At 42.4% G+C, this 21,093-nt stretch overlaps 2 protein-coding genes across 8 annotated transcripts in view; both read left to right on the top strand.

Annotated features, from left to right (window-relative positions):
* Spast (spastin) overlaps window positions 1-3,880 on the top strand; it is a 50,289-nt gene extending 46,409 nt beyond the window's left edge. For 4 of the 5 annotated variants that reach the window (XM_052186293.1, XM_052186292.1, XM_052186291.1 and 1 more), the window contains one exon: window positions 1,079-3,880. In XM_052186293.1, coding sequence (XP_052042253.1) covers window positions 1,079-1,201 — 123 coding nt within the window. In that variant the 3' untranslated portion in view covers window positions 1,202-3,880. The remainder of the gene's footprint in view (window positions 1-1,078) is intronic. The other variant, XM_052186294.1, reaches the window with a different exon arrangement.
* Window positions 3,881-8,946: 5,066 nt separating this feature from the next.
* Slc30a6 (solute carrier family 30 member 6) overlaps window positions 8,947-21,093 on the top strand; it is a 28,981-nt gene continuing 16,834 nt past the window's right edge. The window contains exons 1-6 of one of the 3 annotated variants that reach the window (XM_052186286.1): window positions 8,962-9,000; window positions 11,126-11,316; window positions 14,210-14,296; window positions 15,862-15,946; window positions 17,331-17,373; window positions 18,774-18,839. In XM_052186286.1, coding sequence (XP_052042246.1) covers window positions 11,200-11,316; window positions 14,210-14,296; window positions 15,862-15,946; window positions 17,331-17,373; window positions 18,774-18,839 — 398 coding nt within the window. In that variant the 5' untranslated portion in view covers window positions 8,962-9,000; window positions 11,126-11,199. Of the gene's footprint in view, window positions 9,001-11,125; window positions 11,317-14,209; window positions 14,297-14,345; window positions 14,520-15,861; window positions 15,947-17,330; window positions 17,374-18,773; window positions 18,840-21,093 lie in introns of those variants that run through there. The other 2 variants (XM_052186287.1, XM_052186288.1) reach the window with 2 other exon arrangements.

Below are 21,093 nucleotides of genomic sequence, written 5' to 3'. Positions count from 1 at the left end.
TTTCTCTTATCAAGTTATGTAAATACTGAGTAAAAAGTTACAAGAGACTTGATTTAATATGTTAAGAGGATGTTAGATATTGCTGGGATGTGTGTCTGTCTCAGTGATGGATGCTTGCCTAGCATTTATAAGGGGTGGTGTTTGGCCCTCAGCAATGTAAATACCCGAAGTTCATTATGCAGGCAAGCATCTGACATGCTGTTTAAGAGGCAACATTTCCTTTAAAGTCTCATGTTTATTGTTACCATCTCCTTCTCCTGCGTGTCAAACCTGGCACAGAGTTAGCAGGTATGATTGTGGTAAATAGAAGGTGACCAGTATGCAATTTTATGAAACTATGAAGAGAATAAATAGAAGTAAATTAAGTTTTGATTGTTGTGTTAGTTACTTTTTTTTTGTTAAAAGAAAAAACAACCCGGCTGGGCAGTGGTGGTGTATGCCTTTAATCCCAGCATTTGGGAGGCAGAGGCAGGTGGATTTCTGAGTTCCAGGACAGCCTTGTCTACAGAGTGAGTTCCAGGACAGCCAGGACTATACAGAGAAACCCTGTTTCAGAAAACAAACAAACAAAAACAACCCACTATGACCAGAGTAGCTTAGAAAATAGCAGCTGTGACCCGCATGGCAGCAAGGCATGATACTGAATTAGCGAGCCTCCTCCTCCAACAGGGCCACACCTCCTAACCCTTCTCAACCTCACCAGCTTCAGATCAGGCATTCAAATATATGAACCTATAGAGGCCATTCTTATTCAAATCACTACAGTTACAGTTCCTAGTGGTAGAATTAAGTAATTTTTCTAGTTGTATTTTGTCAGATTTTTCTCTAATGTATTTTTTATTGAGGAAAAAATATACTTTGAATTGTTAATATCTATGAAGCTAAATACAAGTAATTAAGAGTACAGTGGTACATTTTTGTATGATATCTTGTATAGCAAACTTGCCTAATATGTAATATAAAATACATTTAAATGGTTAGCATGATTCTCTAAGTCTGTATCTGTTATAAAACTAACAAACTTTCAACCCATTTTATATGTGTTCATCATTTCTGTGTCAATTTTTTTTTAATCTAGATGAGAAATATTCGACTATCTGACTTCACAGAATCCTTAAAAAAGATAAAACGCAGTGTGAGTCCTCAGACCTTAGAAGCATACATACGCTGGAACAAGGACTTTGGAGACACCACCGTTTAAAGGAATGAATGCTTTCGTAAGCCCACAGAACACTGTTCTTAAGAAGAAACAAGAGCTTCAGCTACAGGAACCCAGACTTTGTTTACAGGACGTTTTAGAGTTTTCATTTCTGTGCACCAAACTTGAAGAGGAACAAGAAGACAGACCTAAATAAAATATGCAATATGAATGGAATTTTTGTTTAAGGCCTTCTTGCGTGATGGTGATGGTTTTCTCAATGGGCACTGTTAGAGCACAGCAAAAACAGATTCTGGTTCATCATGATAATAATCATCATGTATATAATAATTTATACATTGCATCCAGATGAAAGTATTGCAGAGACAGTGGGCGGTAGAAGACACACACAGTCTCCGAGCGTTTGCCTTGCAGCAGTCTATTTTCTTGTTTCCTTTCCTGCTGTCCCTTGGCACCCTATGATTGGAAGGAACACCCAGCGTTCTGAGTTCTTCCCTGCTTTCTTACCAACTCCAGAGTGCCAAATGGAAATCTTCCCATCGGCACTAAGAGAGCTGTACTAAGGTTTTTGTCCACCTAGGTATACAAACATTAAAACACTTAATGTGTTCTTTTCACATTTTGTTTTTCTGTTTTCTTACCTTGCTGCCAAACAGTTTAGAAAGCAACTTAATAGCATCAGCAAGAGAAAATCTGGCACAACCGAGATTTGAAAGTTAGAGTCACTTTGTCTTTGTATCATGTGCATCGGTCCTCATGTGCCCTGCAGTATTTTTCCTAATGTGCCAGAAATCCACTGTAGACTTAACTTACTAACTCCACCTGGAATTAGTTTTTTGTTGAAGTTATTCTAATATTTTAGCCAGTTTTAACTTATAAATTGAGGCACCAGTGTGAGAGAAGGGACATATTAGGAGGTAAGACATTTCTGATTTATTGCTTAGCCCTTTCTTACTGTTTACAGACAATTAAATGCCAGTGGCACCACCGCCTCTTACTAATGACTGTCCCTTCCATGAAACTTAAAATACCGAGTTTTTCTACATGGCATATATTTTATAGGTTTCTTGTGCTTACTTTGTAACTAAAAAGCGCTAGTCTGATGATCTACCTTTTGTTTCCGTAAAATGTATAGTAATTCTTTGTTGTTTGTATAAATGTGGCTGGACTTTTATTATAAAAATGCATTATAGGAAGTAGAGGTTCATGTGAGGCCTTTTAAGAATTGTATAAAGGCAAATAGGTATTTGCCATTAGTTTACTGGTTAAAAGTTTGTTTACAGAATTTTTCTTTGGTGCTTAAACGATGCTATGTAAAATTTCATGGGTAGAAAGAATAATTTTGTGATAGTAACACCAACTTTTCGTGTAAGAAACATGTTTGAGAAAACATACTAAAACACTTGCCCTTTCCCCCAGATAAAATTTTTATGATAAAGACATACATCCTCAATTTTGCCCTTGCTCTTGTTAAAGATTTATTACTTAAACATAGAAGATGGATTATTTCTTAGAACCATATGCTGTTTTTAGCTGTAATTTAAATTACATCTCTTAATCATGATTTTAGACATCCCTAGATTATAAAAATGAAATTTCGATCAATAGGAAAACAAGTTTAAACCAAAGCTGTGGGTAATTTTTGTTCTGGGCAGTGTCTTTTTAAGGTCTCAAATGTTAAGGCGTCAGTTAGGAAATACCGATGGTCCCATGCCGTGATGGTGGGAGGAACTGCAGCAGTCCTGACCCAGACATCTACAGGAAGGCTCTAAAGCTGCACTGCTTTCATGTAGGAGGGGACAGTAGCACCCCGCCATGTATGTATTAGGATAGGCTTCAGCTCAGTGGTTACCATGGCTAATTCATGACTCTTTCAGTACAGGTTTTAGATGGTTAACAAAATTCTTAAATGTCTAAAAGATACAAAATGAAGTTAAGCTAAAATTCAGAGTCAAAGGTATTACTGCACGACCATCTGTCACTGTAGAGAAGCACCTTTGTTCATCAGGTTGGTGGTTCAGCTACTGTTAGAGAACGTTTTCTGTGATGCTGTGTGACCCAGGTATGTTGTAGGCCATTCTGTTACTGTCTTTTCAGATAGGGTTTCATGGAGCCCAAGCTGGCCTGGGACTCAGTGGGCAGCCTATAACTACCGTAAACCTTCCTTCACGCCTGCGTCTCCCGCGTGCTGGGGATGCCGGTTGGCACCCTCATCAGGAGGTTTGCTCTTTTCTAGATAAAAGTTGCTAGGGTTTTCCAAATTAACATTAGATTCTGTGTTGAGCTCTGTTTAGATAATAAGGATTGATAGTTCTCCATGTGGTAAGCTCGGTGAACTTATTGATCACCTAACTGAGCCAAAGGAAGGACTCCATACAATCTTCCAGATCTGCTCAGGCTACAGAGCTCTTCTGAGACTCAATGCCTGATGGCTTCATTTCTGTCTCTTTGTGTTTAACAGGACAAACAGAATTTTAAGTTAAATATATGTGTCATTTTTTGTTTATACTGTAAAATTGTTTATATATCATACAAAAGCTAATTCTTTGAGAGAATGAACTACATAACTGTGCTTTTTGTTTTCTTAAGTCAGATTTTCCTCTAAATGTCTGTCTCAGTTTTAGTCTTTTACTTCTGCAAAACAAATGACTTAAAGGGTGCGTACAGCTACATAAAGTGGGGTTTTATTGTAAATAAATGACAAACTTTGTTTTGCCTTAATTTTTATAGTCTTTGATATGTCAGGGGTGGAAATTTCATGGAGTATTTTGTAACTCGTGCCAATAAACTCTGAGCAGAATATGCAAAGCAGTGAATAGAAGGTTCTGGCTACAACCCAGACCAGTTATAAAGGACATAAATTCCTGTTTGTAGAGCTCTTGTATATCCTGTTTTGAGCTTGTGCAGTTCATTTGAAAATGAAATTGAAGCAGAGCGCAGCCGACAGGTTCAGATGAAGAGTTACACCAGGCTTCTGAAGCCACTGGAGGTGAGAAAGCAAACCTTGGAAAGGTTTGGATAAGTTGGTCTCTCATCTGCAGATTCTGATTCAAGGCCAATATATAATCTCCATTCCAGCTGGAGCTACTGAGACCCTGTCTTACAAAACAGACAAGCCTGTGGTTATCGTGAATGCCTTTAATTCCTGCACCCTAGAGGCAAAGTGGACAGCTACAGTGGGTGACTTCTGAAGCCAGCTTGTTCTACACTGAACAGTGGTTTGCCTTTCCTGATGCTGTGATCCCTTATTAATACAGTTCCTCAGGTTGTGGTGACCCCCCAACCATAAAACTATTTTCATAGATATTTCATATCATACAGATATTTTCATATTTGTAATTTTGCTACTGTTATGAATCATAATATCAACACGTGTTTTTCTGATGGTTTTAGGTGACCCCAAGAGAATAACTTATCAGGCCAGCAAGGGAGGGCTACACAGTAAACCTGTCTTGAAAACCAAATCATAGAAAAAATTGAAAGACAAAGAATGCACAAAAATACTGCTGTTTGAAGGTAAAGTTTTAAAGTTGGAAATGGAAACTAAGGACAAAATGAACAGAAACTCTGACAACTTCAAATAAGTTCAGTATCAAGGTTATCTTTTTAATAGTTTTTTTTAAAGGTTTATTTATTTATTATATGTAAGTACACTGTAGCTGTCTTCAGAGACTCGAGAAGAGGGCATCAGATCCCATTACAGATGGTTGTGAACCACCATGTGGTTGCTGGGATTTGAACTCAGGACCTTTGGAAGAGCAGTTGGTGCTCTTACCCACTGAGCTATCTCTCCAGCCCCCCTTTTTAATAGTTTAAATCCAGAATAGATACAGCATTCTTTAGAAGAAAACAGAATCAAGAGTTTTCACAATAATACCCAAGGCCAAATACACAGTAATATCTAAGTTTCCAAAGAAAAGTCATGTAATATACAATCAAAATACATGGAAAGACATGCACATATCGCCCCCTTTTCAGAGAGCAGTCAGATGCCTTGGACATGTTGATTATAGAAAAGGGGACAAGAGCCGGGTGGGGGTGGCACACACCTGTAATCCCAGCACTCTGGGAGGCAGAGGCAGGCGGATTTCTGAGTTTGAGGCCAGCCTGGTCTACAGAGTGAGTTCCAGGACAGCCAGGGCTACACAGAGACCCTGTCTTGAAAAAACCAAATTCAAAAAAGAAAAGTAAAGGGGACAAGAGATCTGAATTCTCAGCAGAGAAATAGAAATTACAAACTTGAAAATTAACAACAAAGAGTAACTGACTCAAGCATTCTATCACGTTATTAATGCTAAACCACACTCATCAGAAGGACTGAACAGGAACATAGGAAAGGTTTGTGACAGCGGGACAGCATCGTGCCTATGATTTGAAGTACAGGAGAAGAGAAAAGTAATGGGAGAGAAACAGATAACTGTGATGCTTGAATTCTCCCCATCTCACTCCCAGTCAGAAGATAGCACTGAGCCACAGACTCTGAAAAATGCAGATTTTAAGACTCCTCACCTGTATTTAATTCCTCCAGCAACAGTGAACCATTTGTTAGGAACCATGTAGTGGTAAGCTTACTTCAAATCTACACTTACAGGTGCCAACCAAGGGCCAAATTAAAAGGAAGACCTACGAATAGCAGCCTGGGGCCTGAGGGAGTTGAAAACTATCCTGTGGTCATGCAGAGTGGGGTGTCAGGCCAGGTGCCTTGCAGAGGTCGTCTACGAGAATGGGCTATTTAAGTGTGAGCAGTCAGTCAGGAATTAGGATGGTGAAATAGAACTGTGGGGAAAAGTCTGTATTTTTCAGTTTTGGATTTCCTTCTAAGGGGACTTAATATGCCCTAGGATTTGCTTGCTTAGGGTGGTGTTTGTATTTATCTTCCACTTGTTTCCTGTGGAGCATGCCTTTGAAAAATTTGGCTGTGTTTGTATTTTTCCTGTATTCCCAAGCATAGTGACTTCAGTCCAGCCTGGGCTACCTGAGACATGATCTCATTTAAAAAGATTAATTTAAATGTGTCCTAACTCAAAATAGTTTGCCAATGGTCTTGACATTACAGTTGTGTAAATCAATCAGTACACATTTTAGAAAAGCCATGATCCAGATTTTATGTTGCTTATAGGTTGCCACCTTTTAAATCTCAAAAATACGTGTTTTCTTTTGTAGTTTAGTGTTTGCTTTTGAGTGTTTTGTTTCCTTTTTAAAATATTTATGTTATTTATATGAGTACACTGTAGTTCTCTTCAGACATACTAGAAGAGGGTATCAGGTCCTATTACAGGTGGTTGTGAGCCACCATGAGGGTCCTGGGAATTAAACTCAGGGCCTCTGGAAGAGAAGTCAGTGCTCTTAACCGCTGAGCTATCTCTCCAGTCTTTTTTTTTTTTTTTTTTTTTTTTTTGGGTTTTGGGTTTTGGGTTTGGTTTTTTTTCAGAGACAGGGTTTCTCTGTATAGCCCCTGGCTATCCTGGAGCTCACTCTGTAGACCAGGCTGGCCTCGAACTCAGAAATCTGCCTGCCTCTGCCTCCCAGAGTGCTGGGATTACAGGTGTGTGCCACCACCACCTGGCTTGGTTGTTTATTGAGATATGGTTTCTCTGTGTATAGCCCTGGCTATCCTGGAACTCTTGCTATTCTTGGAAATCTTGGAAATCAGGCTTGCCTCAAACTCAGAAACCCTCCTGCTTTTGCCTCCTAAGTGCTGAGATTAAAGGGGTGTGGTAACCACCCAGCTCAAAATACACCCTTCCAATGAGATATTTGCTTTGGTTTATTCTGCCTGGAAAACTGTTATTTTCCAGAATACTTATCACTCAGAAATGAATCTCACCTTGTAGAAACTTTTCTGAGGGCTGGAGAGACGGGTCAGTGGTGAAGAGTGCTTCCTGCTCAATTCTGAGGACTAAGTTTGAATCCCAGCACCCGTATTTGGTGATTTACAAAAGCCCTTTAACCTTAGCGCCAAGCTAAATGCCCTCTTCTGGCCTCTTCAGACACCTGGACACAAAAATAAATTATTTTTAAAAACTTCTCTGACCACTATGACTAACTGCCCAGTCAATATTTATAACATAACTCTCACCCCTTTTTAAAAGACAGGGAGGGTATCACTGTGAAGTTCTGGCTGGCCTGGATCTCACAGAACTCTGCTTGCCTCTGCCTCCAGCTACTAGGACCAAAGGCATGAACCACCATACTTAGCACATTACCTTAATTTTGACATACTACTTACAAATAACTTTAATTTTTTTCTTCTTGCATGTGTCTCTTAGTAGAATACAATTGCACTAAGATCAGTGCCTAACAGATAAAGTCTGAAAATACTATCTTTATTGAGTACTATAACATTACTGTGTAAGAAAGAAACTGTAGAGATTTAAACAGTGTTATGGAATAAAACCAAGTATGTTAAATTAAAAAATCAGCTATTCGGAGCTCCACACTAGCTTGTGAAATAGATGAACCTTAAAGTATGCTTCAGATTTTTAAAAATATTTTACTCTTGAACAGTTTGTAGTATATATAAATTTTAGTACTTGTCTCACCCCCTCCCCACCCCCCCTACTGAAACTATTCTTCCTAAGAAATCTCTCTCTTACTGTCTTTTTGGTATTTTTGGTAGTAAATTGTGACTTGAATTCAATGTCCTGCCACAGCCTCTCAAGACAGGCACCACAGAAAGCAGTGGACTCCAGCTACAAGCGCTTGTTTTCCTTAAGTTTGAGATGATCTCACTATCTGGGGAGGCTGACAGTAACCTACGCTAAAGCCGGAGTATGCTTAAAACGAACATTCCTGCCTCAGTTACCAAAGCTATAGGGTTACGAGCTTACACCCTGCGTAGGCAATTGAACCTTTGCGTGTTACCCGTCATGCATAAGGGGTCTACCACCTGGTGGTGGTGTCGGATCCTCTTAAACTGCAGTAGCCGCATGGATGCCTGGGGTCATTCAGGAACCTCAGAAGAGCCCCCTTTGTGATGGTTTTTGTTTGGTTGGTTTGGTTTTCTTTATCTACTATCTATCCATCTATCTACTGTCTCTCTCTCTCCTCTCTGTCTGTCTGTCTGTCTATCTATCTATCTATCTATCTATTCTTTTGGTTTTTGAGACAGGGTGTTGCTGTATAGTGCAGTCTTCCTGCCTCAGCCTCCAGCGTTAGAATTGTACGCAGGCAATGCTGCACCTTGACCTGTGACATGCACCTGTAAAGTGTACGTGGAGGCCAGAGGACAACCTTATACTTAAGATTGACATCCACCTTGGTTTTTGATATCAGGTCTCTTAAGGATACACCTGCCTCTGCTTCTTGAGTGCTGAGATCAAACAGGCGCGGCCACCATTATGGCGTAGGATCCTGTGATTTAACTCGAATCCTTGTGTTCTTAAGCCAAGCGTTTTCTGCGACATTATTTTTAATGGAACCGAGTTAGGAATTTGATAAATGTATTTTAATATAGGCTAAGTCTATGTAGAGGAGCCTTGACCTCGCAAACACCGAGACATGCCCGGCCTTACTGTGAGGTTTCTTAATGTCCCTGCTTCTTCATTTTTAAAACAGGAGTACTAATGTAAATAAACTCAGGTAGAAGCATTTGAACAGACACTAAAGTTCCTCCCAAGAGGATAAAAGCCCACCCTTGGCGAGCAGCCCCGCCCAGAGCAGCAGTAACCCGCCCACTTCTCAGGCCAAGGTAGCCAGGAAGGGGGTGACCTTGGACACATGCGCAGTCCCGCCCCCCGTCGCAATGCAACCAATCGGACCCGGAAGGCCCGCCTTTTCCGCCTGAGAAATGCGAATTCTCAGAGCGTCTTCCGGCGGGAGCTGTACGGCTCCTTACCATGGTGAGTTGGCCGTGGGGTGTGCGGGTTCATGCGGGGTGTTTCCTCCTGCTTCCTCGCCCGAGCACCCTGCTGTACCGCAGCCGCTCGGAACCGCGTGGTCGGGGCTGCGCTGGGGTCCCCCGAGCTCCGGTCCTCTAAGGGTTCCTGCTCTGTGCCCCTACAGCTGGGGAATTGCGGATTTTTCTGATGTTAAAATTAAAACATCATCTGAAAACGAGTGAACCCCATCAGCGACTTGATGCTTGAGTGGGGTTTTATAGGGCGTGTTCACTCATTTGTATTTCATACACGTGTTTAAATAGCGTGGCACTGACCATCCTTTTAAACACTAGCGGCTACAGAAAGGGTTAGTGGAGCAGCTAGTGAAAGGCTCTAGTAAACACGATGGTCGTTGGGCTGTCGTGTTTTTCCTAAAAATTACTAAGTTAGCTATTAAGCTGAGTGCTATGGAACATGCCTGTGGCCTACAATTCAGGAAGCTGAAGCAGAAGAGTTGCAATTCGAAGTTCATCCTGAGTTACATAGAGACCCTACCCGGAAAATAATAATCTAAAACCAAACAACAAGATTCAGAAGTCAGACATAATTCTCTCAATATCATGTAAAGGTGAGCAGGTGGGTGCCGTTTGCAGATGTCAGAGTGCTGGCCGAGCACAAGAGCTCACTGAGCCCTTACTAGTAACTTACATTGCCACTGTAAAGTTTTCTTCTTTGGATATTAAAAAAAAATACGTTAAAATACTTTAAAATTACATTAAAATATCTAGTGAAGATCTTTAAAAGAATTTACTGTATTCTTTTAAATTGTGTGCGTGTGCGCACCTGAGACCGGCTGTGGGAGAGAGCCAGAGACATTAGGTCCCTGGAGCTGGAGTTACAGGCTGCTGTGAGCAGATGTGGATGCTAGGAGTCAAACTTGGGTCTTCTGGAAGAACAGCTCGTGTTCTTAAGTACTGAGCCATCTTTTTGGTACACATATATAAATTTTGTGTATGGATGTTTTGTCTGCCTGTTTGTTGGTGCACGAAGTACATGCCTGGTGCCTGGGGAAGTCAAAAGAGGGTGTTGAGTCTCAAGGAACTGGAGTTACAATGAGCACAGGGAGCTGAACTTGTGTCCCTTGTAAAATACTCTGAACTTGTGAGGCATAGTTCTAGCCCTTGGTAGGGGAAAAATAATACATAGTGCTTTCATAAAACTTCAGTAGTCCTTTGGGCACAGAAAAAATGGATAAAATGGATAAAATAAACCAGTTCTGGTGCATGTCTTTAATTCCAGCACTCTGGTAGCAGAGGCAGGTGGATCTCTGAGTTCTAGGCCAGCCTGGTTTATAGAGTGAGTTCCAGGACAGCCAGGGCTACACAGAGAAACCCTGTCTCAAAAAACAAAAGTGTAGGGGCAGAGTTATAAAATTTATTTCACTCTTTGTGGGGAGGAACAGTGACCAGACAACCTTCAGTTATTCCAGCTTTAAAGAAATACACATACACAACATACACACGGTAGCAACAGTGAACAGCTTGCAAACTGTGTGGTTTGAATTGGACCTTTGTACCTAATTTGCATATGCTATTCCATCTGCCTGTTGTGTTTGTGGAGGCCAGATATCAATGTCAGGTTGGGTCCCCCTTTTTAGTTTCCCCCACGTCTTTGATCTCAGAGCTCATCTATTCTAGACTGGCTGGCCAGCAAGTTCTAAGAATTTTATTTTTTGCCTTTCTGAGAATTGAACCCACAGCCAAATTCCCCCCTGTGGAATGTGGGGGAGGGAGGCAACAATTTTATATTTATAAATATAAATATATTTATATTTATGTTTTTTAAAACTCTCAATAAAGGGAGGTCCTAGATTTTTATGGTGAGAACATTAGTCATGGAGTGAAATAATTCCGTATGAGGTGTATGTATGTAGATTTGCAAGAATGTACTGTGGACCAAACCAAAGGCCTGGCCTGTGTCAACTGCTAAGGTCTGTTTTCAGGTTTATAAGAAAATGGCTTTGTGACTTGCGTGTTCTCATGAAGAAAATTCTGTGTGTAAAACAGTGCTTTCTGAGAGAGTGGGAAGAAAGAGCATTCAGCATCAGTATAGTCACTAAAGATTGACTTCTGACACATGGTGACAGGGTGGTGACGGGCCTGCTGTTAACTGCAAAAGCAATGGCACAAAGCACTGTAGTTTGGAATATAAGAAGACTGCATGTCAAAGGTGAACCATGAGACAGTCCTGTGTAACTTCCGCAGACATTCTCTCCCGTTCTCCTTTTCTCTCTGGATGCATGCGCTATGGGCACCTGAACACATGGGAAGGACAGAGGTGAGTGTTAGGTCTCTTCATTCGCCATCCACCTTATCGCGTGTATGTGGCATATGTACCTGTGCACGTGTGTGTATGGGACACTAGGATCTTTCTCAAGTCAACCTTCACATATTTACTATATTCATTATTTACCTGTTTTGAGACAGAGTCTCACTGTGTAGTCAGCTAAGGTTTGCCTCAAACTCAGAGATCCTCCTACTTCTCCGTCTTGCTAGTGCTGGGATTAAAGGCCTATACATACCCCACCTCTTCACATGTAGGGCTCATGAACTCATCAATTCAGCCAGGCTAGCTTATCAGAGTGCTCCAAGGAGAAATGGCTCAGTGGTTAAGAATGCCAGACGCTCTTCCAAAGGACCCAGGCTCAACTCCCGACAGCCACATGGTAGGTAGCTCACGTCCATCTGCACTGTTAGTCCTAGGAGATCCAACTCCCTCTTCCAGCCCCGACAGATACCAGACACATGTGGTACACAGACACATGCAGGCAAAACACCCATACACATTAAAAAATAAAAAAGGCTTTTTTTTTTCTAAAGTTCCATCTGGACAGAGTAGCACATGCCTTTGAGTCCTGTGCTTGGTGATCAGAGACTGATTCTCTGTGAGTTCATCAGGTCATCAGGTGGGTCCCTGTGAGCCAGCCTGGTCTACATAGTGAGTTCCAGGCAGTCAGCTACAGGAGAAACCTGGTCTCCAAAAAATAAAGAAAAAGGAGCTGCAAGGGCCCCATGTGTCCCTGTCTCCACCTCCTCAGCACTGTGGGTTACAGCTGCATCTTGTATTGGGCCTGGCACAGAATCAAACCATGCTGTCACAGCAAGCACTTTATAAACTGAGCCAGCTCCTTCCATAATGCCAGGGTGGCATAGGAAGTGACCCTCTGCCTTTTAAATACCTGTTGACCCTCTTAGCCTAAAACTTAAAGTAACTTAAGTCCGTGGGATGAGCTGGGGGCTGGAGAGATGAAGGAGCCCTCACTTAAGAGCACTTTCTGTTTACAACCTGTAACTCCAGTCCCACGAACCTGCTGCCTCCTGGCCTCCACACACTTAAACAGACACAGATAGATAAACATGAATCATTAAAATAATTTTCTGTGTTGGGCTGAGGCCAAATAAATATCACACTGTGTTTGTTTGTTGTTGGTGGGTTTTTTTTTTTTTTAAGGCAGGATCTCTCTACAGAGCTGGCTATCTCAGAACTCAGGATGTAGATCAGGCTAGCCTCATGAAGATCCTCCTGCCTCTGCTTCCCCAGTTCTGGGAATAATGTTGTACAGCAGCACACCTGGCGCAAGGAGACTGTTAGGCAACATGTTAAAACTTTGTGTATATCCACTGAACTGTGTTAAAAAGGACCTTTCCATACCAATACATTTGTAGTTTGACGACCTGTCCACGATCCCCCTCTCCCTTCTGTGCCCTCACCTTTCCCGTTCCCGGCACCCTTTGCTTTCCTAGACAGCTTGACCGAGCAGCTTGTTTAGGGGTGAAGATATTCCATACATCTTTTCTTGCCTTCCTTTGCTTTATTGTGGGAGTGGTTCGTCCATGCACCATGGGCCAGCAGTTCTCAACCTGCTGCCTTTCATCAACAACATTTCTTTTTTGAGACAAGGTCTCAGATAGCCCAGGCTGACCTCAAAAATTGCTGTGTAGCCTAGGACAGCCATGACCTTGTGATTCTCCTGTGTCCATCCCCCGAGTGCTGAGATTGTGTGTCCGGCTTCAGTTATTCGTACATCTAGATTTCAAGAACTCGGCAGTGGTGGCAGCTGCTGCTCTTTAAGGCTGACTTACACCTTCCTGTAACTACTGCAGTGTGTTCTCTAATAACGTAGGAACGTTGTCTGCTTCAGTTCAGTCTGAAGGTTTGTCACACTTAGGATCTTGTTTGAGTTTTGTTTTATTTTGTTTTGTTTTTCGAGACAGGGTTTCTCTGTGTAGCCCTGGCTGTCCTGAAACTCACTCTGTAGACCAGGCTGGCCTCGAACTCAGAAATCCGCCTGCCTCTGCCTCCCAGAGTGCTGGGATTATAGGCATGCGCCACCACCGCCCGTTGAGTTTTGTTTTTGAGACAGGGTCTTACGATGAATCCCCTCACAGAGATGCGCCTGCCTCTGCCTCCTGAGGGCTGCGTTGAAAGTCTTGTGCCACGGTGTTGAGGCGCACTCAGCCCAGGGCCAGGGGTTTTCAGCGGCTTCAGTATTCGACTCAGAGTTCAGTGAAATAGAAACACAGGATGGTTATTACAGTAGCCGTTCAAGAAAGTATTTCACTAAAGCCCAAATATTTAACTCTGCTTCTCAGCAGTCAAATCATGACATGTTGCTCTTCGACAATCAGGGAAGAGCTCTCTCCATCCTTCAAAATAATTGATTTTGGAATAACAGAATTTTCTCTTGAAACATAGCTGTAATATTTTATTTTGGAAACCTGGCCCAGAAAACTTCATAGGAGCATAACATATTTTCAGTGCAGGGAAAGGTAGGTCTTTATGAGTCTTAACAGAAGCTATTAATAACCACACTATCCCTATACTATTGTAGGTTATGGCAATCATAGAGATTCTTTACTTAAATGCCTAAAAGAGATCATGGGGGGGGGCTACTTGTATAGTTGCTTAGCTTTGTTAGGTAAAATGTAATATTTTAGAAGGGGGGTAATCAATTATCTGTTGGCTAGCTTTGAGATGCTGGGCAACTTACCAAAAATGACTTGCTCCTCATATGGTTATTTGCATATTAAATCAATAAGTGCCTGTAACTTATGTAGGGTATTTACTGTGTGGAACTTGATAAGGTAGTTGTTGGTACTCTCAAATCGCAAGAGCATTAAAGATTATTAGATATTTAAGACTGATTTGTATTTTTATGTTTGTCTTAAAGGGGACGATTCATCTCTTTCGAAAGCCACAGAGATCTTTTTTTGGAAAGTTACTACAGGAATTTAGGCTTGTAGCAGCTGACCGGAGGGTAAGTCCTTCTTCAGCCTTGGCTTGAGTTATTGCAAAGCCACATTATTACACTGAGATGAGGATTGAGGGACTGGAGATGTGACTCAGGTTAAGAGCAGTGGCCGCTCTTGCAGAGGGTCCACCTTCAGTCCCCAGCAGCTCACATCTGTCTGTAACTCAGTCCTGGGGATCTGATACCCTTTCTGGCCTCCATGAGCATCAGCTACACCAGGTGCAGCAAGGTAAAAACCAATCATTACTTTCTATCTTTAAGTCCTTGGTGCCTCTTCCCTGGAAAGTTCTTAACCCTCTCTAAGTTTTCACCCTTCCCCATCCCTGTCCCTGAGCTACTGAGTCTAACTGAGGAAATCCAACCCTGCTGACCTGTCTCACTGTCAAGTGATGACAAGTCACGAGCACTGCTCTTGTTGAAGGTCTAGAGTTCATCCAGTTTCCCACATTTCTAGATTTCTAGATGATGATGATGATGATGATGTGTGTGTGTGTGTGTGTGTGTGTGTGTGTGTGTGTGTGTGTGTGTAGAGGTTGTGCAAAGCCTTGCCCTTAGTACGCCCTCCTCCCACTTTCAAGCCCCACAGTAACCAGAATGAGCTTTTGCTTTCTTTAGGCAAGGAGAGGTTGAGGGAAAAAAAAATCTCACCATATAGCTTAGGCTAGCCTCAGACTTGCTGTGTAGCCCATGCTGGCCTGCAGCTGCCAGCCTCTTACCTCTGCATCCTCAGTGTTGGGATCACAGGTGTAGCCCAGGTGCCCAGGGAAATGTAAGGCAGACCCCAGCTTCTGTTTCCTGGCATCTGCCGTCTCGTGCTGTTGCTCAGACTCCCTCTCCTCCACTCTTCTACTGTCCTCATCAGGGGACACCTGGGGCCTTTGTCACTTGGGGCCTTAGCTCTCTCCAGTTATTCTCATGCTAGAGTCTGTGGCTATGAGTCTTCTGATGAGCCAGACTAGAAAGAGCCCTCTCCACAACACCTGTTGCTGTTTTCCTAGCCCATCCCACTCCAGGCCCTTCCCCAGGGTTTCTCTGGGTAGCCTTGACTGTCCTGGGACTCACTGTGGAGACCAGGCTGGCCTCGAACTCACAGAGCTCTGCCTGCCTCTGCCTCCCAAGTGCTGGGGTTAAAGGCGTGAGCCACTACCGCCCGGTCCCTTGGCCCGCTGTTTATTTGCTTCCTCATACTTATTACCATTAACCTAAATACTTGTTTATTGTTGTTCTGCCTGCATGGAAAGCCCATGTTTTGTTGTCTGCTTTACTCGCTCGCCTAGACTACTGCCTGGCACAGACACTTGTTGAGTAAATAGCTTTCTTCAGAGAGTTATTTATAAGTTTACAATCCGGCCGGGTTGGGCTGTTTGTGACAGGGTCTGTTCGCTGCCTAGGCTGCTCTGGCTGAGGTAGCGATTGATGGTGATTTTGTTAGATGTTGAGGGTGTGACACAGTCCTTCAGAAGAAGCCGTGTTTGTCTGTCATGCACTTTCTCTCGGTGTGACTGAAGCGGCTTACAGATGTGGCGGTCTCTGCCAACACTGTGTGAATGGGCATGCTTCTCCTCCCACAGTCCTGGAAGATCCTTCTTTTTGTCGCCATCAACGTGCTGTGCACCGGCCTCCTCCTCATGTGGTGCAGCTCCACCAACAGCATAGGTATGTCGCCTCTGGCTGGTCCCAGCCCAGCCTCACTTTTGATTTTGATTTAAATAAAGATGTCCGTGCTGGCTAGTTTTGTGTCAGCTCGACACGAGCTATAGTCATCTGAGAGGAGGGAAGCTCGATTCAGAAAAGGCCCCCATAAAACTGGGCCATAGGCGAACCAGTGGGCTATTTTCTCAGTTAGTCAGTGGGGGAGGTCACAACCCACTGTGGATGGTGCCACCCTGGCCTGGTGGCCCTGGGATCACTTCTTTCCTTTCACCATGTGGGCTCCAGGGATCCTCAGGATGTCAGGTGTGGTAGTGAGTTCCCCTCCCCACTGCTGCTGGCCTCCTCTTGAGAATTTTTTTGAGAGGCTGGAGAGATGGCTCAGAGATTAAGAGCTCTGGATGCTTGTCCAGAGGTCCTAAATCCAATTCCCAGAAACCACGTGGTGGCTCACAACCATCTGTAATGAGATCTGGTGCCCCCTACCCGCCTGCAGGCATAATGCTTTCGGAACCAGGTATGGTTCTATACGCCTTTGATCCCAAACAAACCAGAAAAAAGAGGAATATTATTTAAATCGTTTGAGTTACACACATTCCAGAAAAACACATACTATATAAAGGGAAGGGAGACAGAGGCAGGCAGATTGCTGAGCTGGAGACCAGCCTGGTCTACACAGAGAGTTCAGAGAAACCCTATCTCAAAAAAACAAAGAAAAAGAGAAGGAAAGAAGGCAGGCAGGCTATGAAGGAGGTTGAATAAGTCATAATGAACAAGCAGTAAGCAGTCGCCCTCCCTGGCCTCTACATCAGCTCCTGGCTCCAGTTTCTGCCCTGTCTTCCTTCAGTGGACTGTGATTTAGGATATATAAGCAGAATAAACTCTTTCCTTCCCAAGTTGCTTTTGGTCATGGTGCTTTATCACAGCAGTAGTAACCCTAAGACAGGGACTGGGAGGTGGGTTGGTGTTTAAGAATGTTTATGAGGGGCTGGAGAGATGGCTCAGCAAGTCAGAGCACTGACTGTTTTTCCGGAGGTCCTGAGTTCAATCCCCAGCAACCACATGGTGGCTCACAACCACCCATAATGAGATCTGATGTCCTCTTCTGGAGTGTCTGAAGATAGTTACACTGAACTCATATAAATAAAATAAATAAATCTTAAAAAAAAAGAAGAATGCTTATCTGTCTTACAGAAGACCTGAGTTCAATTCTCAGCACCTATATCAGTCATCTGTAGCTGTTTCCAGACAGTCAACACCCTCTGTCTCTCTCTCAGACTCCTGCGTGTACATGTTGCTTGTAAACTCACTCAGGCCACACATACACACTTAAAAATAAAATAAAAGTCTGGTTCGGCACGTTTTAACGAGACTTTCTGTTGCCTTGCAGCGCTAACCGCTTACACTTACCTCACCATTTTTGATCTCTTTAGGTAAGTTTTTTAAAATATCCTTTAAATTTTAAAGACAATAAACAAGGACTTATTGTATTAAGCTTCCTTTACTTAAGGAAAGTAATTATTGAAATAAGTAAATTTATCCTATAAAAGCCTTTAATCCCAGAGGTTGGGATGGCAGAGGCAGGTGGAACTCTGAGTTCTAGGCCAGCCTGGTCTACAGAGCAAGTTCCAGGACAGCCAGGGCTACACAGAGAAACCCTGTCTCGAAAAAAGAAAAAAGAAAAAAAAGTAGAAATAGCACAAATGGCAAGAGCCACTGGTGCAGCAGCGGAAGGCGGATACACAGTCGTGCACTGAGGATGCACGTACGCCGACAGAACCTGCAGAATAACTCTGAAGGATGGAGATACATAGTGTCTCATACTAAAAATCACACGGAATGAGCCCGAGAGCTGGCTTGGTAGTTGAGGCCCAGTACTCCTCTTCAGAAGACCCAGCTGGGTTCCAGCACCATGCCCGGTGATTTACACAGGATTGTAAACACCAGCTTCAGCATTTATTTGTCCTTGATAAGATTATTATAGTGTTTACGGTAGTCTCCATTATCCATCGTTTCACCAGCTGCAGTCTGAAAATCTAGGGGGAGGATTCCAGAAATAAACAGTTTTATTCCTAAGTTCTAAGTTCTGTGCCTTTCTGCACAGGATAATGAACTCTGGCACTGTCCTGATTGACCAGCCGAGAGCATGAGTCGACACTGTCCAGTTCACGCACACTGTAGACCTGTCTGTTAGTCACTTAGCACCTACCTTATGTTATCAGGTTGATAGTCATTGGTCTATACTGCTCAAGTAGTCCTGACACAGGGACACAATGCTACATCAGCTCTTCCTGGCTGGTTTTATGTCAGCTGACATAAACTAGAGTCATTTGGAAAGAGAGCCTCTCAGTTGAGAAGATGCCTCCATAGGACCTGTCGATTGGCAGGTCTTTAGTGCATTTTCTTACCTCAGTGTGAGGTGCAGTGTGGGTGGTCCTACCCCAAGCAGGTAGTCCTGCAGTGTTTGAGGAAGCAGGCCGAGCAAGCCATGGAGAACAGTAAGTAGCACTCCTGGCCTCTGCATCAGCTTGCCTTCAGATTCCTGGCCCACTTGAGTTCTGCCCTGACTCCTCAGTGATGCTCTGTGACCTGAGGGCTGGAAGCTGAAATTAACTCAGAGAAATTCCCAGCTAGTGCTCACATCATACAGCTCGCAGCCACCTGTACCCTAAGCTCAGAAGATCCCTCATTGTTTTCCAATCACCACTGCACCTGCATGCAGATGTGTACACACACACACACCAATAAAAGAAACCCTTATTTTAAAAACTACTTCATTAGTCTCTGCATGTATTTCTGGCTCTACTTTCTAATACAGTTTGTTTTTCTTTAGTTTAATAACATGTTTAATAAGCTACTGGGTAATGATGAAGAAACCTAGCCCTGCCTATTCATTTGGGTAAGTTCAAATTATTTTATTTTCCGCTAAATGACTGCTGTTACAATAATAATGATAAGAGGGTTGGCTGTAGTATTTCTGGAAAATAAAAATAAATAAATGCCACTTGCTTAGTGACATGGTTAAGTAGAGAATGTATGTAAGAAATGTCTTCTATCTGGGCAGTGGTGGCACACCTTCATTCCATCTCTTGGAGACCAGTCTGATCCACAGAGACAGTTCCAGGACAGCCAGGGCTGTGTACAGAGAAACACTTTCTTGAAAAACCAAAAAATAAGTAAATAAAAATTTCTAAGAATTGAGTCTAGAAATGATAGATAATATAAAACAGCAATTATATTAAAATATTCATGTTCATTTGTTTCATATTTTATGAACATAAACTAAGAAAAGTTGATTTCAGTAAGTTTTTTAATATTGTAAAAATGCTGTTTAGTCATAGAAAGTATGAAGGATTTTAACAAGTGAATTTTGTAAGTGCTATGATATATTTTCATATTTTGCATTGATGGAGATAAATTTCTGTAGTAAGACTTTGGATTTAGTAATGAGCTAACAAAACTTTGAAGCTTCTGTGTGTAGTTATAGAAATCTCTGAGTGGTGAAAGCTGTGCTTTTTATATTAGAGGAGGCTCTAATGATGTGTTAGAAAACATGAACTTGCTGGGCGGTGGTGGCGCAGGCCTGTAATCCCAGCACTCTGGGAGGCAGAGGCAAGCGGATTTCTGAGTTCGAGACCAGTCTGGTCTACAGAGTGAGTTCCAGGACAGCCAGGGCTATACAGAGAAACCCTGTCTCGAAAAAAACAAAAAACAAAAAACAAAAAAAAAAAAAAAAAAAAGAAGACATGAACTCGTTCCAGATTCAAGAAATCAATTTTAAGTAAGAATCGTACTTCAATGAGGAGATTTTTGGGGGAGCAGTTATAACAGGGTCACGGTGTAGAGGGTCACACCCTCAGCCAGGTGTGAGTCCCCACAATGCTGTTTTCAGCCAGAGGTCCTGGTGTCATCTTTTCTATACAGTCTACCTGAAATTGAGTCTGTGTATGGGCGAAAGCACAGGTGTTTTCATGCGGATCTTCACTGTCAGATAGCATTCATTGGAGACAGAACCTTCCATTTCCTGCTGCCTTTATGTCATTTCCCAGTAAATCAGATGGCTCCGTGTGTACTGGTTTGGTGTCAGAACACTGTTCATGAATATGGGAGGAAAATTTCCAGAGGTTGTGAGAAACCTCCAAGGAAACAAGCCAAAAAGTCTTATAACCTCAGATTCTCTGTAGCTTGGGGTCTTGGAATGTGCTTTTGTGCCCCACTCCCCCCTCCAGGTGTAGTAAGGAGTGGCTTTACTTTAGATTACCCTTCAACTACTGTTCCTATTCAGATGAAGTTTCTAGCCATAGGTTGTCCTTGTGAAACTCCTGTGACCTTGCAACCCTCAGAGTATAAACTGTCTGATGCTCAGAACAAAGTCGGCCAGAGCATGAGACGTTAGTCCTCCTCATTCATAGGCTCCACCATCCCAGGTGCTTGCTGCAAGTAGAACAGTAACAAGTTGGTTTTAAGTCTCTTTCCTGTGTGTTGCATTTGTCTGTCCTGTAATACTTCAAAACTGTCTGCTTTCCTTTCCTTTTCATTTCAATATACATTTTAATGTCAGCTTATTACTTTTCACAGGTAGAATTGTTTCATTTAAGGCTGTTTTTATATTTTTTATAACATAATTTTTTGTTCCCATCTAGCCATGCTAATATATTTTGTTTATTCTCTTTGTAATGCAGAGTTCTGTTTATTCCAAAACATTTCTTTTACAAAGAGCAATGTAAGGAATTATATTTAATCCTTAATTACATTTTTTTCTCAAGTTTCATGGTTATTTCCATGAGAACTTTTAAGCATTTAAACTTACTTTGTGTTTTTTATCATTAGAGTATGTGTTGCAGAAAAAAAACTATGATGATTTCTAGTTTAAAGCATACAGGTTATAATACATGCTCATAATTAAATAACTGCGTGTAGAAATGAGAAGATAGTATTGATGGGTAAAGTTATGAACTTGGGAGTGAGCGTATCTAAGTACAAAGATCTCACTTTTACAGCTATATGTCTCAGTCATCTGACTGACTGGGTAGGAACTTAGCTGTATACTTTCCTATGTATCCCAAGTTATTTACCTGTTCAGAAACTAAAACAGATGAAGAGATTCTCGTAATGACTTGTGCTGGCGTACAACAAGGTGGCAGGCAGAACAA

The sequence above is a fragment of the Apodemus sylvaticus genome, chromosome 6, assembly GCF_947179515.1.
Source record: "Apodemus sylvaticus chromosome 6, mApoSyl1.1, whole genome shotgun sequence".
NCBI classification, from domain to species: domain Eukaryota; kingdom Metazoa; phylum Chordata; class Mammalia; order Rodentia; family Muridae; genus Apodemus; species Apodemus sylvaticus.
This window is presented reverse-complemented; position numbering and strand designations above follow the sequence as displayed.